Source organism: Accipiter gentilis, chromosome 20, assembly GCF_929443795.1.
Source record: "Accipiter gentilis chromosome 20, bAccGen1.1, whole genome shotgun sequence".
In the NCBI taxonomy this organism is placed as follows: Eukaryota; Metazoa; Chordata; class Aves; order Accipitriformes; family Accipitridae; genus Astur; species Astur gentilis.
In genome coordinates, this window is record NC_064899.1 from 18,987,145 (window position 1) to 19,003,358 (window position 16,214).

Below are 16,214 nucleotides of genomic sequence, written 5' to 3' on the forward strand. Positions count from 1 at the left end.
GCGGGCTCCGCGGGTCAGGCTCCGCGCGGGGCAGCCCGCGCGGGAGGTCCTCGCGGGGCGGAAGCGGCGTTCGCGCTGCTGCTGATGGCGACGAGGAGGATGAGAGACGTTAGTGCCGGGATGGTGGGGGGGGGGGGGGAGGGAGGAGAGAAAAGGGGGATCGCGGTGACCGGGGCCAGGCTGGGGGGGTGCGCGTCGGCGGGGAAGAAGGCGCGAACCGAGCTACTGCGCAACGGGGCGGGGGGCGACGGCCCCCTCCCTCCCTCTCTCCCTTCCTCCCCCCCCCTCCCCCCCGGGGCCTCAGAGCCGCCGCCTCAGGAGCGGCTGGGCCGCGGGCCTGCGGGGCGGGGAGGCCCGGCGGCCGTTGGGCCGAAGCGCCCCTGCCGCGCCCGGTGAGCCAGCCTCGGTCGCCGCTGGAGGAGCGCCGCGGCCCTGCGGGCTTCTTTTATTTCGGTTTTTTTTTTTTTTTCATTGCCTCTTCCTTATCGCGTAGCACAATAAAGAGGAAGCGCGGCCCCGGCGCCACTGTGGCCGCCGCGGAGGGCCGCGGCCGGGCGGGGCGCACTTCTTGCCGGGCGCCGTGGTGTGGTGGTTTTTTTTTTTTTTCCCGTCGTGCCGAGTAGCTTATAAAAATGCGTCACGGCACGGTGCGGCTGGGGCCTGGGCTGGTTGGGTGGCTCGGTTGGGGTCTGCGCGGCGGCCTGAGGCGTTCGGGGGGATTCCCCCAGCCCGCCGCCCTGAGCTAGCCTCTCCTTGGGAGCGAAATGAATGCGGAAAGGGGTGGCTTGTCCTCCCAGCTGGGGTGAGAAGTGTTCGCGGGTAGCTTCATCCACCTTTTTGCCAGCAAAAACGTAGTAATAAAAACAAAAACCATGGAGTAAATGGGCTGCTAAAATGCATGCGTAATCCCATTAAGGAGGTGTTTGAATTTTGCTGGTTAAAGCTGCCCCACTGCTCGAATGATAAGTTAGCCATGACTAGCTGCAGTTATAGCAAATGTGAAAAAAGTAATGTTAATACATGCTGTTCTAACTGCTTTTTAAATATTTTTGTTTTCTAGTGAAAAGATCAAGAGGCAACAGTCAAGATCATACAGGGAGAGTACAGAAACGCAGTTTCGCATAAAAGTCTGTGATAACTGTGATTGAGAAACAATTGCGTCACTTGCCTTCTGACACTCTTTTGCAATAAAAAGGCTGTGTAGTGCGGGCCATCTTCTGTTAAATCCACATAAATAAAGAGTGGTAAGTTTCAAGAAGAAAAGTATTATGCAGCTGTGAATTCAAGAATTACTATTTCAGTGTTTAGAGCATGGAGGAGTTTATGGTTTCTTTTATTAAAAAGTAATGCTCGAATTAGAGGAACATCAGTATGTGGATGTTTTTATTAATAATGACCTTCTTTAACAGGAAGAAGTGCTCAGTTAGGTTTAGTAAGAGGGCATATGCTGACCTTAACTAGTACATGCCTGCATTTAAGGGCCTGTTTGTACTTGACTATTTTCTTGGCTTCAGAATGGGTGTGGAGATGAAGTGCATAGTTACTCTGAGTAACTCCATGCATGGATGCTCTAATTATGGCATATGGCTATCCTGTGTCAGGTTAGCCTAATCCATTTTCAGAAGCAGTGCTCTGAACTGTTCCCATGTGGGAAGGCCTTTGAAGTATTACAAATACTCTGTATTTATTGTATTATGTGAATGTGGATTTGACCAGTCAGTATGTAAAATATTACATAAATTCTTGGATGGAAATCCAAATTAAAACTTCAACAGTCAAGTATGTGCATAGAAGAAGCAACACTGGATGTAAAAAATCAGCAGTGGTGAATGAACAGCTTTGTGTAGAAGTAGATGCAAAGTATTTTGCAAATGAAACTTTTTTCTGCACTTATTTATATTGGTTGGATGACTAGGGGAAAAAAGCTTAAAGGATATCAGAATCAACAAGGAGTACCTATCTCTTCATGAAAGTGTATCCACTGGCTTAGTAATAGCAGTAAAAGGTCATTATTTGTTGTGAGCTCACTGGTGGCGAGTGAAATGTGTGTATGGAAGAGGCAAAAGAGAGAAGACATAGAAAAGGTGCAGAGAAATAATCACATTTACCTGTACTGTGCCCTTGTCCCTCTCATTTCTCTTGTTCTTTAGCACATAGGAAGTACCACTACTGGTTTTCAGCTGTAGAATTTGTGGTACAAGTAAATCAAGTTTTACTTTGGCTAAAAGGGGGGAAAAAGCCCCCTGAGGGATTGTACAAAACACGTTGAAGCCTCTATCTTGTTGTCTTGTTCTTAACTGTTTTAGAACATGGATGTTCTGAATTACTGAGTTACTGTATCTAGGTATTTCAGAAATAAGGGTAAGAAGGTATAGGTGACTTAAAAGCTCTCTAATTTTCTAGTGCTTTGGACAGTGGGAAAACTTTGTGGACTACTACAATTTAAGTGAAGATGACTTCTAGTCATAATCCCCTATGCCCTTTTTATCTCCATTGCTTTAGCAGTGACAAGTCAGAACTTAAAATTTTTGAGTTCTGAATTAATAACATTCAAAGATGTTCACCCTGCTGTATGTTTTTAAAGTAATTAATCTCAAGATTAAGAGTCTTTATCTTCTTGTTCCTCCCCTGCATCTTTTTCAGCTGAAGGAGTGCAGTAAACTGAGGCTGTGCAGCCGTATTCTTCGAGAAAGGCAGAAGACAGTTTGAACCATGGCAAGCCAGGTAAGATCATTTGGTCAGAAATTCAGGCTTGCAGTGCCTAAACGGATTCCAGAACCATACTCAGAATTCTTAGTAAATGTAAAGCTGAAATAGCTAGCTTGCTCTGAGTTGGGTGTTCTTTCAGTCCTACGATTTCTTCTGGTAATGTGGTAATTGGTGGCTGTCCTCTGGACACTTAAATCTTATCAACTGAAGCAGGTCGGGGGCATAACATTAGGTTTTGCAGTTCGGATTTATTTGAGCATGAGTTCTTCTGAAGGACCTTGCATATAACACTCTCTATATAAGATACATGTAGAGGTGTTCTAGAGGAAGAACATTAAAGCCTGCGTAAGTAAAAAACCATTGCGAAACACCATTCTTATTTTTGGAATTCCTTGTTCTTCAGAATCTTAAGTGAGGGAGGCAACCTGTGTTAATACAGCTGTTGTTTCCCTCCTCTTGTGTGTAGTTGCCCCACTTCCTTTTCAAACTGTGGTTTTGGGTTTTTGGTTTTTCTTTCCTTTTTTTTTTTTCCCCAAGAGGCACTTTTTATGCCTCTTTCTTCCTGGCCTTGCATCTGGGTTTGAGTTTTCCCTCAGCCAAGCTAGTGCCTGTTCCTGGTCTGCTTTCTCCTTACGTTCCATTAATCGGCCTCCTGTTGTTGTTCCTGGCCTGGGAGAGTGACTCACAGCTGGGTAGTGAGGAGAGGCATCTCATGTAAGAAGAAGAATTCCTAGTTGAGGGGAGATAGGGACAGCTGAAATCCCTTTAAGGCAAGAGTGATGATTTCCCTGCCTCTTCATCACTCAGACTGCTGCTGCTGCAGGGTTTTTTGAGTCCTGGAGCTCAAGTGGAACACAGTCCAGTCCTGAAGCTAATTAACATTTAGGATTGGCCAACATCGAAGGGCTATCTGCTTTTTCCCTGATTCCAAGAGGAAGCTGTCAATCCTTTAGCCAGCTTGACAAGTCAGGGGAATATGGCTGTTCATACAATCCTTTGGCTCTGTTATTTTTGCCAGGCGTTTTCCCCAGAGGCTGCTTTCCCTCATGGGAGGCGGAGGGAGAAATGGGACCCCAGGCTTCTTTCAAGGGCAAGGTGAATATGGGGAAATCACCTGTGGTGATGGGGAGTGGGAGGGAGGAATGTAAATGAGGCTAAATACTATAAAGGTGATTTTTTTCTCCCAACAGGACTTGATGGCGAAAAAAAGAGAATGTCTCCAGGCCTACAGCTGGTGGAGAACACCACAGAAGAAACGGAAGAAAAAGAACAAAATAAAACCGGGAAGAATAGAGTTTGTCCCTAGTAGTAGTTCAGCCAGGTAAAGACCTTTTGAAAGCAGAAGTTCTGACCCCTTACCTGTTTAAATTGATAGTGGCTAGTAAATGCCATTGCTTATTTTTAAAATCCTGAAATGGCACATCTGGTGCCTATACACTTAAGTATTATTGCTTTTGGAAATTTATTGTCAGTAGAATAGTGAAAGTTTTTTGTAGTTTCTCTAGCATAATCTCTGAGAAGTGGTGGCAAAATAGTCATAGCTCTTTTGAATCACGACTAACTTGAGTTAATAGTTTTTCTTCTATTTGTGTGCATCCTTCCCCCCATCCCCCTCATTCAGACAATAAATATTTCCTTTTGAAACCAACTTCTAAAAGTTTTTTTTATAAAATGGGTCTTTGTTGAAATGCTTTTTTTAATTAAAGTGGTAGAATGGACCCAGAGAAATTGAGAACTTGATGCTGGAGTGATGGCATTACAGTCTGTACATTACTCAGCAGAGTTTTGCAGTTAATACTGTTTTCAGATTTTGTTGTCTCATTTGTCCAGTGATAACTACCTGCTTATATGTTTGGTACCTTAATACTGCCATTAGCTACCTTAGTCTGAAATTTGACAGTTCTTCTCTTTCATCTTTTTAAAGACCAGATTATTCTATATTTGTTGGGGAACTTACTCCAGAAGTGGATGATTTCCAGCTCTATGACTATTTTCTAAAGAGGTACCCCTCATGTATTGACTGCAAAATAGCAACAGACCTGCTGGGATATTCCAGGTAATGCCTGTGAAAATTCATAATGCTGTCAATATGCTTGCTTCTATAAGTAATATAAGAACTTGTGTTGGAACTGTTTTTTGCATTTTCTTCAAAGGCAGGAAGAGAGAGATTAGTCTCTAGCATTAGTTTTGATGTTTTTTTAAACAGCACAGATCCTTTTGTTTTTAAAACTTATTGGTTAGTTTAAGCAATTAATCTAATAAGCTTCAATTTAACCATACGCATATCTGCATGACAGAAATCAGATGGTGGGAGAAGGGAGAGCTGTGCACTGAAATCTGTGCTGCTGGGCTTACATACAGCAGTGTGTCCGCTTAGTCATCTGCAGTACTGAAGACAAAATAATTTCCTTTTTACATGTGGGAGAAAAGCATAAGGCCTGGCAAATCTTAGGGGGTTGGGAGACTGAACCTATTAACATTAGTAAATAAAGCTAAGGTGAAGTTATATTGGCCAGGCAGTGAGTCAAGCAGGGATGAGCGAGTTAGCTGTTCAGGCAATGCTGGCTGTAATAGACTAATTCAAGAAACTTAAGATAAAGCAAGTATAAAAAGAATGTTAGTGCTGTACAGTGGTAGGAGTGGGTTAATACTAACTGATAAATTAACTGCTGTAAATGCAGAAATATGGAATCTGATTACTTACACAGATAACAATTAAAATGTATTGTTTTTCTGGCTCTCAGCAAGTTGCATCTTAATGCTATCAAAGAACAAGCTTTTTGCTTCTGGCCCAAGTTTTTAATTTGGTGAAAGCATCTTCTGTGCATGCGCACATGCCAGAGAGGTTGCTTAGGTAATAGAAGCTATAGTAGCTACTATCTTCTGGTTTTGTAGAAGACAGAAATTGAATTCGTTAGCTTTGTAACTGTTATGCATACTAGAATTTGTTTTCTCCCTTTTGAAAATTGTAGAGGGTATGCCTTTGTCAGATTTGGTGAGCAAGGTGATCAGATGAGGGCACTGCAAGACTGCCAGAATGCACCAGGTCTGGGGGGAAAACGAATCCGGCTGAGCATAGGAATTTCTAAAAGGTAACAAATGAGTTGTGCATTGATACAGTAATTCTAAATAATCAGATTCTTGTAGCTCTGCCTTTGTAAAGTCTGTGGCCCTTGCTATAATGGCTGTACACATGATGCAGTCTACAAAACCAAAAATACAGAAGCATTATGTTTTGACTCCCTGGATTCATCAACCTCTTTCAGGATTGCTGGGGGAATCCAACTCTTAAGTCTAGCCAGATTGTTTAACTTGGGCTTAGCTGCTGTTGTAACCAGCCTTAATTCTTACAGTAGTGAAGCTGAATGCATTCATAAATATTTTCCACATTTGGGCCTGAAGAAGAGATAGAAGGGACAACAAGTGATTTTATATGCTAGGGAGCTTTTCTAGACCTTTCCCCTCAGTTCAGGCAAGGTAGCATGTTGCTAGTTTTACAGTAGGCTGGCAGAGGAAGGAACTCTTAAGTGGAAAAATACAGAATATAGTGGGGAAAAAGCCAAAGGAGATGTTGCTGGAACAGTTTTAGAGTACTATTCTTTGCTTTTCAAGTGATTGGGGCAGCAGGGAATTTAAAGTTGATTGGTTTTGCAAGGGTTTTTTTTACTCTGCCAGCTCAATTCTCTTGGTCAGTTAAGGCAATTCAAGTCTCTAAACAGTTAGAGAATTGATGCCAAATTTGATAAACTTTCATCCAGGATACAGACTAAAATAGAACTTTATATAAAACAATTTCAGTATATTCATGAGGCTAACTTGTATGTTCTGTTAAATAGTAAAAATAACAGCTTTTGTTTCTCTTCACCCTGGATAATTCTGCAAATGTTGCCTCTTTGCTTTAGAATGGAAGTGCTCTTACCCAAGAGAGCACTGTCCAGAATTGCTCTGACTAAACTATTTTGGAAACAAGAAGAAGTCACAAAGAAACAGGTTTCCTCACTTCTGCTACCCAGAAGAGTGTCAGCAGTGTTTGCAGATTTTTCTTTCCTACAGAGATGTGTGTAGGAGAAAAGTTGGAAGCAGAAAACTTTGAGATGTTACGTAGTCATTTGTTTACTACAACTACAGTAGCAAGACAACAGAACACCTCTTTATTAGAATGTGTGTGTAACTTTACAGTAATGAAACAAATGCAATACAGGTATTAAAATACACATCACTAATCTGTATCTGTTTCTGAATGGCTGAGTACTATGTTCTTCTAGCATCAAAATATCCAGCCATCAGAGTAGTTTGTCACCAATTCACTTGTATTGGGAACTATTTCTGAGCTCCTTCAGTTTGTGTTCTTGACAAAAAGCCTAGGTCTGACTTGTGTAATGAAGTGGAGATGCAGAGAAGTTGGACTCTGCAAAAAACAGCAGGTGTGCCTGTGTATAATCGGTGAAGAAATGTCTAAGCGTAGAGGACTTTTTGAATGTGCAGCTGGGTTATCTGAATGTATTTCATGTAGTGTACCTCTGTTATTGTACCTCTGTCTTAGCACAGACAACACTTGTGCATTGATTCTTGTCATTAGTGTGAAGTTGTCCCTCAGAAAAATCTACTTGGGAGAGGGAAGGTAGTGAAAACAGTAATCAGCTGGCCCTTTGGTCTTAAGAACCAATGAGTTTTGTCATTTTCCTGCTGCTTTGGCTTCACACTGGATAACGGCAGTGCTGACTTCACCTGACAGCTACAATTTGGCAACTGTTCATGGACTAAAAATTGAGCAGGTGGAGGTGGTCATGGCAAACTGGCAGGCAGTGTCAGATGCTCCTCTGAAATGGACAATCTGACTTCACCCCCTTGCTTCTGGAAATAATAGTATTTAGTATTAACCAAACAAAAGATAGAAAGGCTAAATAAGACTGAAAGCATCTTCAAAGCAGCTGTGCTTGATAAATGTCTCTGGTCTTAATAAATTAGTTTTTATCAGCAGCTTGTTTATACAGATACTAAAAATACTCAATACAGATAAGTGTCATGGCTCAAGTTAATCCATGAAAATAATTACTTCTGGTATTGGTGAAGGTGAGAGCATTTGCTTCTGTATAAACATGAGATCTGTTGCTTAGGCAACTGTTCAGAAAAGCTTCCTTTAAACTTTGAAATGTGTAAGCTGGCAAATTAATTGCTCAGCTTCAGAACTGGGTTTATGGTTTATTGTTCTCAAACTCTAACTGTATATAACTTATGTTTCAGACTGAAAGCAGAATTCCAGCGGTACCAGTCGTACAACTATAATGATTATTACCAAGATTATCAGAACTACTACTCACAGTGGGGTTATGATCCTTATGCTGACTACAACTACAGCTCCTATGCTCCCTATGATAGCATGCAAGCTGTTGGAGACTGCTCTTTAGGAGATGCTGTTATGGCTCCAGCTGTTTTTGAGGTAAAGATATTGCATACTTTAAAGAAAAAAAAAATCACAAAGAATAAATTGTATGAATTGTGTGAGTCGGCAGAAAGTCCTAAAACTGAAATCATGCTTTCTGCTTAGTGTGGAAGTTAGAATAGCAGGCTTCATTCAGAGGTATCTTTAAGTGCTTTAGTGCGTCTATACAGTTAGAGATTTGTGCCATTATTTGTTCATATATGTTAAATAACAGTTCTGACATAATTGTGGAGACTTCCTCTCTTCCTGTTTTTCTGATGTACTTAAAGCAAATTAGAGAATTATTGTGAGATGGTCTTATCTTAGAACAGCCAATTTATCAATTACAACTTCCAGGAGTGCCTTCCAACCTGAACTATACTATGGTTTTCTTAAAAAAAAAAAAAAAAAAAAAAACAAACAAACAACAAAACAACAAAACCACAAACAAACAAAAAAACCAAAACCAACCCCCCCCCCAAAAACCAAACAAAAAACCCAAAACCAACCAACCAAAAATGCCAAACAAACAATCCCCCCCCCCACCTCTGCAACAAACACAACCCCCCCACCTATTCTTCTAGTTGTGGGAGGAGGGAGTGGTTTAGGAGTACAAAATCACTTTGGATTTGTGATGCTTTGTGAAATGAATTATGATTTAAACATATGAGATTTTATTTTATTTTTATTTTTTAGGAAACTTCAGCTATGACTGAAATCAGTGATGACCTAATAACTGAAGGTAATGATGATTCTATCACTGCAACTTTTAATTAACCATACTTGTGCCCTTTAACAATACAAGCCAGTGTCTATTGGATGAAGAATGTCCTGGAAATTCAGCTGATGTAGTGAGATCCTCTATGGGTTATAGCTGAGACGAGGTAGGATTTTAAAGCTGATAGTGTACACCATGTCAAGTAGAATGGGACCCTGTCAACAACACTTCACAGTAAGCTTCTTTAACTTTGCCTTCATTCTCCTTCCAAAATGGTCTAATACAGAATTTCTCATATCTTTGTATGGATTCTGCTAAGCATATTCTGTGTTAAACTTGCTAATAGGCAAAATCGGTTTTCCAAACCCTGAGGTAAAAGCTTATATTGTGGACTCTAAAAGGATGATTCAACTTGCACTTAATGATTTGGTATAAAACTTAATTGTTTGGCCTGGAAGGTTTGCAGACAGTTGATCTCATAGAGACATCTTGTGTTAGTGTTCAGAAATCTTATCCTGCTTAACACATACTGTTGTAGAAATCAGTTAAGTGGATTTTGGGAGAGTTTCATGGTTAATCAGCCTTAAATCTGCTCTTTTTTGTCAGGTTTGTTAAAATTCTAGGTGAATAAACATTTTATTACATTCACTATTAAACTATTAAATATAGCTAAAACATTTTATTAGGCATTTACTTCAGGTTTTTGTGTGCATGCCTTCCAGGATCTGCCACTTGCATTTACCAAGCTTTTATTTTCAGATCCACAGCTTTACTTGGATGTTGATGAAATGAACAGACAATTTATGGAGACAAGTGAAGAACTCTATGATTCCCTCATGAATTGTCACTGGCAACCTCTGGATACGGTCACTTCTGACATCCCCCCTGCTATTTAAGTGTCTTATATAGCATGACCGTTATGACCAAGGTGCTAAAATTACATTTCTTCTACATTACTCTAGATCATAAGTTTTAAAGCACAATGATAGGTTGGGGTTTTTTTGCTATGCTTTTGACAGTTTCTGTAATCTTTTTTTTTTGTTCATCACTCGGAGCATCTTGAAATCATGTAAATATTCTAGAAATGTAAAGAGTTCAATGGGGTCTAAAGATAGACTTGCCTGTGTAAATAAAATTTTGTTTCTGCAAACTTGCCAGCAAGGGATTTTACTTACAATGTGAAGCACATTCTCTTCTGGCTTGTGGAATTTAGCTGGAGGTAGTAGGGGTATTTCACCTGTCTCTTGTTTTGGTATGGGCATCAGGACACTAGCAAAAACTAGCACTCGCGTATTTCTAAGTTGCCTAGGCCATCTTCTATAAGCTCTTAACACTCTTGCTTAGATTATGTGTGTATTTGAGAGACACTCCCAGGGTTTGCTATGGGAACACTTAGGTCCACTCTTCCTCCTGCAGTCTCCTGGAACTAACTGTACTACTGTTGATCTGCTAGGTCAGTGAGAATTGCTTTATCAATACAGTATTCTAAACATAAAGAAGGGCAGATTTTCAGCTACGATAGCTGCAAACATTCCAAAGAGCAAGGATGATCCCTAGTAACAGTTTTATCCTGTCCTTCTTATTGTTAGTCTTCTCAACTGACACTTTGCAGCAAATAAACTGGTGTAACATAATACATGTTCTTAAACTGAAAAATCGTTGGAGAAAACTTTGTGGTTTGAAGGAGGAAAAATAACCCATTGGGAATAAACTATCCTAGTGACAACTCTTCAACTAAGTTGCACCCTGTCCTAAACATCTCTAACTTGTTCAGTCTTCATGCTCAGGTGTTCTATTAGTGATGAGGTTATAAATTTTTAGTAGGATGACAGTTTTCAATATTCAAGTCACAGGAGATGGGGGGAGGTAGCAATGAGGAAAGTTCTGCTTTAAGCTAGCAACTTCTGAGTGGCTTCCTCTAAACTGTTCTCATCTTGAAGGCTACAAAGTATCTTCCAGTTTTAGGGGCTACTTATGCTCATGTGTATGCAAAAGTATTTACTAATTAATGTACATAATGATAAAATAAGTTAGGCTGGAAACAGAAAAATACTCTTCCAAGAAAAAAGGTAGCAGAAATTACCATAACTAATAGTTGTGGAAGCTACTAAAGCTAGTCAAGACACTATGATACTGCCATGTGTGTTTTGGAGGCAATCTAAACCATAATTGCTATGATGGCAGATAGGAATAAAGTTCTCTGGCTTTTTCTGTGACTTAATGTGATTAAAGTGGTGGTCATAAACTATATGCTGATCTTAAATTTAAAACAAATACTGTATTGCAGAGTGAGTTGATGCTGTCAGGTCACTTCTAGCTGCTGACCACAATCTCCATCTTTTATCTTCACAGTTTAATTTCAGCTAGGAGTATTTTCAAAGTCCTGTTGGTGAAATGCAGATGCTCTAAAACAGAAAGGGCTTTTGGAGTACTATAGGAAGTTCATTCTTCCTGGATTTTGTGCAGAAGTACATGTAGGAAGAGACAGAAAGCAAAAAACCTCATCTAGGCAGGGGGAGTAGCTTTACAGTTTTAGCAACAGTTTCCCTGCTTCAGGGAGAGCTAGTTGCATGGTAGCTGGGAACTAGTTTCTTTGGGTGAATGTTTTCCTTGTGTGAACTGGTGAGGCTTTGGATGGTGGTGGTAGGGAGATTATTAATGAGAATGTGACAAAGTGGAAGTAGAATAAATGAAGCAAAGAGAATCTGGGTGGGAAAGGGGGTACTTGTGCGCATGTATAGAATTGTTTCAGAAGACTGCAGTAGGGAGGAAACTCAAGATAGTAGATGCAGGCCCCTGGAATTGGGGTCAGAGTGTTAAAGCTTCAAGATGGTACAGGATTTGATGCCACTTCATTTGTAGTGCATAGCTGTGGTGCTTGAGCTTCGTAGTACAAACTGGTACAATCATAGCACAATCCTTTTGCTAAGCAAAGGATTTTGTATCTAGGAAGCACTGTCACCACGAGCAGCAAGATGGGTTCCAGGTCTCTGCCTGGGTTATGTCCTGCTTTGAAGTGGCTTGCATAGCATCGCCTAAGACTGTACTTAAGTTGCAGCAAGTAATTTGTGGAAAACTTTTATTGCGTTATCAGTTAAAAATGTGATGCTAAGGATGTGTGTTGGCTCAGCAGTAATACTGTGGAGTATCTATGCTGATTTTTGGCATGTGGGAGGTTGATCTATGTATGAACTATGTAATGAGGGGCCCACATAGCTGTGTGATTTCACTTAGTCTGACACTGTATCACCACAGTACATAAACCTCAGAAAAGTCAGTCTGTAGCCATCCCATTTATGCAGATTTTATCTGTTAACAAGGTCTCTATACTCTGCATTAGAGACTGTTTTCAGACATGCATGCGCCTTCTGTTCTGTACTGTAAAGTACCCACATAGTGAAAATAACTGTTTAAGTTATGCAGTGAAAGAGGTTGTTTGGGCCATTAGTTCTCCAAACCTGAGAAATGTTGGGAGTGTATTTTCTTCCAGTGAACAAACAAGAAAAATGAGGTGAGGAGAGTCTGTTGGTTACAGCCCATGTGATACTGTTCTAAAATAGCTCTGTGACCTCTTTTTCTGTCTCCTGAGCCTTACTAGCCTATTCCTCTTTCCATTTAGGAGTGCATACATGGGATCAAGATGGTGTGGGCAGTGCATGTTCTTTACTGTAAAGGCATACAGAATGCACACTTCTGTATTGGTGTGTTACCCATGAACCCCAATACAGGAAAGAGTGCATCAGGACTGTTAGAATGTATTGCTGAGACTTTTTGCTGAGTAAACTTAGAGCTGTTCTATAACTACCCAACTGCATTAGGCAGCTCATGCAAAGACCTGAACACATCTCACAGCTAGCTGCCTGCCATCAGTTCTACTAAGATCTGATTGCAGTGGGAGCATTTAAAAAGTCTTAAGCAACTTTTCAACACAACACCATTTCACTTCTTTCAGTTGTGTTTTGTCTCTGTTCTACCCAGCTGAAATGTGGTGGGGTTTTTTATAAGCTTGATAAAGGCTTGGTTGGTTTTTTTTTTTCCAAAAATAACTAGTATTGGTTTTACAAACTCTTCATTGCACCTAGCTGCAATAGATAGTGCCTTTACTCAAAACCTGCTGATTTCTTCAAGAGTAGTAGTGTTTTTGTTTTCTATCACTTCTCTGAACAGAAAGGCTTTAGTATGATGGTTTGAGGGGCTACTAATCCTGCAGTCAGTGAACAGGGAGAAAGAAACAGTCCAAAAATGGTAAAGAGTACTTAAAAGGGTACAAAAAGGTTAAATGGTACTTAAGCCATGAATGTTTCTTTTTGCAGGGATGCTCTTGGACCAACAGCTTCTTTCTAGCGCTACCTCAAAGTAACTTGCAGATATAACTCACAGGGAAGATTGATCAAATGGTGATGATCCCTATCATTCTGCTGGATATATATATATATTTGCCTTTTGTTTTGTCTCATTTTTAATAACATTTATTTAACTTCAGTGACTCCTGTCAATAGACATTGTTTGACTACATCGACAAGTATTTCTGAGTCATGAGTGTCATTAAAGGCATGTCACCATATGGAAATTGTTCTAAATAAGTAAAATGGAAGTAAAATAAGTAAATAAAGCAGCACTTGAATTTACAGAGCAAACATAGCGTAGCTGCCTTTGACACACACGCGGAAGAGAAGATCATGTTTAGAGGTTACCTTTAATATACTTAGCATGCATCAGAAAGAGGGAATCTTGTTTTAAATTTGCCCAGCTCTTCCATGTCCAGTGCAGGAGTGATTTTAGTCCATTCCCCACGCAGGCACCATTTTAGAAGTCAGCATTATTACTGATGAATGTCTGTTGCCAAAGGGCACAGTTTATGTCCCTTTGTAAATCTTGTTCTTCGCATAATGGGAATGCATCATGATACCCTTTCTTCCCCAGCCCTCAGTTGGAATTTAGTGTGGTAAATGTTTCCTGGACAAAAGGAGTTACAAGTCCAGGCTAAAAGGCTTTTTCTTTTGATTTTTGAATTTTGATGATTATGTTGATATTTTTTTGACAAGCATATGGTAGAAATAGAGCCTCATCCTGAAATTGGTCTGCAGCTGTAACATACCAGTGGTTTACATGAGATGAGGTGGTTCTTGCAAGTGACTTCTAAACCCTTGTGTTCCATGTCCTGGAAGGGATCATCTGTCACTGCAAGTCATCCCACTGCACGTAAAACTATGTATGGTGCTAGGGTAGGGGAGGAAGAGACTGGAGTTCTGAAGGTGTAGTTCATGAGTAGAAATACCTGGAAAGTAATTCCACTCTGCTGGGATTTTGGAAACGGGTCTCTTTCAGATAACTGTGAAAGCAGGACTAAGAAATTGAGGAGGAGCAAGTAATGTAGGAGAGCTGGGAAGATACCGATGAGGTTAAAAATACCCACTATGAAACAAGAACTGGGCAGTACAGAACTCTGCAGTAACATTCCCTCTAAAAGCGGTTCCTGCTCTGCTGTTGCTGCTAGTTTACGTTTCTTCAGAATGGCCCTTGCTGGTTTGAGTTCCCCCCAGCCCCTGAGTTTGACACACTTTTTCTTCAGGTGTGTGCTTTTATTTTTGGTCGAAGGGGTGTGCATTACCTCACAGCTCTGTCTTTCACTGTTAAGTACCTGTCTCCTGTTCTATGTCAGTAATTTTTTAGTATGTTCTGGGGTTTTTTTTTTAGGCTGAACATTTCTATTGACTCCTACATAGGGAAGGTGGTTGCAATTTTCTGCTCTGCTCCATCGTGCCCAGGGCAGATCAATGCTCTTAACTCAGATGTAGAGTGACAGATTTTTCTCGACTTCTAGTCGAGTAAGAGCTGACACCTAAAATATTTTACGTTTTTTAATTTGCGATAGAAATGCACTTTTCCTCTTGTCTTAAGGAAGAAAAAGCTGCTTTGAAGCTTTTTTTCCCCTGCCTGCTTCTGCTCTGCCCAACAGGAGCGACGGCAAACCTGCAGGCCGTCACTTCTATCGCTTGCGCGACCACGGGCGGTAGCGGCGTCCCCAGGGAACACCGCGTACCGCTGCCCACCCGCTGTTTTTCAGGCTCTCCCGCCGCCTTCCCGCGGGGGAGGCTCCGGTTACACCCGGCACAGGCTAGGTGAGCTGTGTCCCCGGGGCGACAGTACCGCAGGAGGAAGAGAGAAGGCGGAGGAGCCGCCGGCGCGGCCCGGCCCGTCACAAACCCCCGCTCCCAGGCCCCGAGCCGCGCTCCTTCGCGGTGTTTCCCCCGCTTCCCTTCGCGGGTCCCGGCAGCCCAGCGAGGGCTTTTCCCGCGCAACCGGCCCGGCCCTGCCCGCGGGCGGACGAGGACCGGAACGCCACCGCCTTGCGTAGCGTTGCGTCGCCGCCCGGCCCCTCCCGCTTCCCTCGAGCGGGCGGTGCCGGGGGCGCGCGAGGGCTGCCGGGCGGTCCCGCTCTACTGACGTAATCCGCGCGGTCGAGTGACGTCCGACGGCCCGGGCGGGCGCGGTGTGGTTGGTTGGTCGGTCGGTCGGTCGGCCGGCGGGGGGGAGGGGTGCAGCGGCTCGGCCGCGAGCGGGCTGGCAGCGCGGGGCCGGCCGGCGCCGGAGAGCGCGAGCGAGGAGCGGGCGAAGGGCGCGGGCGGGAGCGCCAGCGCGACGTGACAGGGAGCGCGCGCCCGCCCGCCCGAGAGAGAGAGAGAGAGAGAGAGCGAGCGCGAGCGAGCGAGCGCGCGGGGGGTGGCGCGGCGGGGAGGGGAGGGGCGAGGCCGCGGAGCCCCCGCGCCAGGCAGGCCGCGCGGCGCGTGGCGGGCGGCCTGAGCGGCGAGGCGGGCCGGGGCTAGGCCGGGCTCATCCCTGTGGGAGACGGTGACAGCGCGGCCGGGGGAGCGCGGCCGGGCCGCAGCGGAGGGAGCGCGGCCGCACGAGGCGGCCGGCGGCGGGGACCGGGGCCGGGGGCCGGGCCCGGGCCCGGCGCGCGCGCGCGCGGCGGGGCCGGAGCAGCGGTGGGGGGGGAAGGGGACAGCGGAGGGGCCGGATCCCATCATGGCCTCGGGCGGCGGCGGCGGCGGGGTCGGCGGCGGCGGCGGCAAGATCCGGACCCGGCGGTACCACCTGGGCGCCGTGAAGCCTCCCTACGCGAGGAGCAAGCAGGTGAGGCGCGGCGGCTGGAGGCCTAAGGCTCACCGCGGGCGGGAGGGCCCCTTCCCCTCTGCACCCCCCACCGCCGCCCCCTCAGCGGCGAGAGGCGGCCCGGCGCGGCGGAGCCGCCCCTTTCCCCCCCCCGCGCCTATTTCCCCACGTGCGAGGCTGTGGGGCCGGGGTTTCCCGGTGGAACGTCCCCGGGGGAGGGGGGGGGGGGGGGGCGGGAAGGAGAAGGGT

At 43.9% G+C, this 16,214-nt stretch overlaps 2 protein-coding genes across 7 annotated transcripts in view; both read left to right on the forward strand.

Moving 5' to 3' along the window:
• The first annotated feature begins 19 nt into the window (after positions 1 to 19).
• On the forward strand, positions 20 to 13,374 carry LOC126048709 (tRNA selenocysteine 1-associated protein 1-like). 4 transcript variants are annotated; one of them, XM_049824032.1, is made up of 9 exons: positions 20 to 108; positions 1,061 to 1,244; positions 2,644 to 2,724; positions 3,900 to 4,030; positions 4,634 to 4,765; positions 5,682 to 5,801; positions 7,954 to 8,149; positions 8,828 to 8,873; positions 9,609 to 13,374. In XM_049824032.1, exons 3-9 carry the CDS (start codon positions 2,713 to 2,715, stop codon positions 9,743 to 9,745), a joined length of 774 nt encoding a protein of 257 aa, XP_049679989.1. In that variant the 5' UTR covers positions 20 to 108; positions 1,061 to 1,244; positions 2,644 to 2,712; the 3' UTR covers positions 9,746 to 13,374. The 4 variants fall into 4 exon arrangements, with proteins under 4 accessions (XP_049679989.1, XP_049679988.1, XP_049679987.1 ...); XM_049824031.1 differs by lacking the exons at positions 20 to 108; positions 1,061 to 1,244 and adding an exon at positions 3,728 to 3,804 and having other exon boundaries at positions 2,638 to 2,724; positions 9,609 to 9,777; positions 13,163 to 13,374; XM_049824030.1 differs by lacking the exons at positions 20 to 108; positions 1,061 to 1,244 and adding an exon at positions 3,728 to 3,804 and having other exon boundaries at positions 2,638 to 2,724.
• Positions 13,375 to 15,840: 2,466 nt separating this feature from the next.
• Positions 15,841 to 16,214, forward strand: part of NUP153 (nucleoporin 153) — a 46,417-nt gene continuing 46,043 nt past the window's right edge. For all 3 annotated transcript variants that reach the window (XM_049823998.1, XM_049823999.1, XM_049824000.1), the window contains exon 1: positions 15,841 to 15,986. In XM_049823998.1, coding sequence (XP_049679955.1) covers positions 15,879 to 15,986 — 108 coding nt within the window. In that variant the 5' untranslated portion in view covers positions 15,841 to 15,878. The remainder of the gene's footprint in view (positions 15,987 to 16,214) is intronic.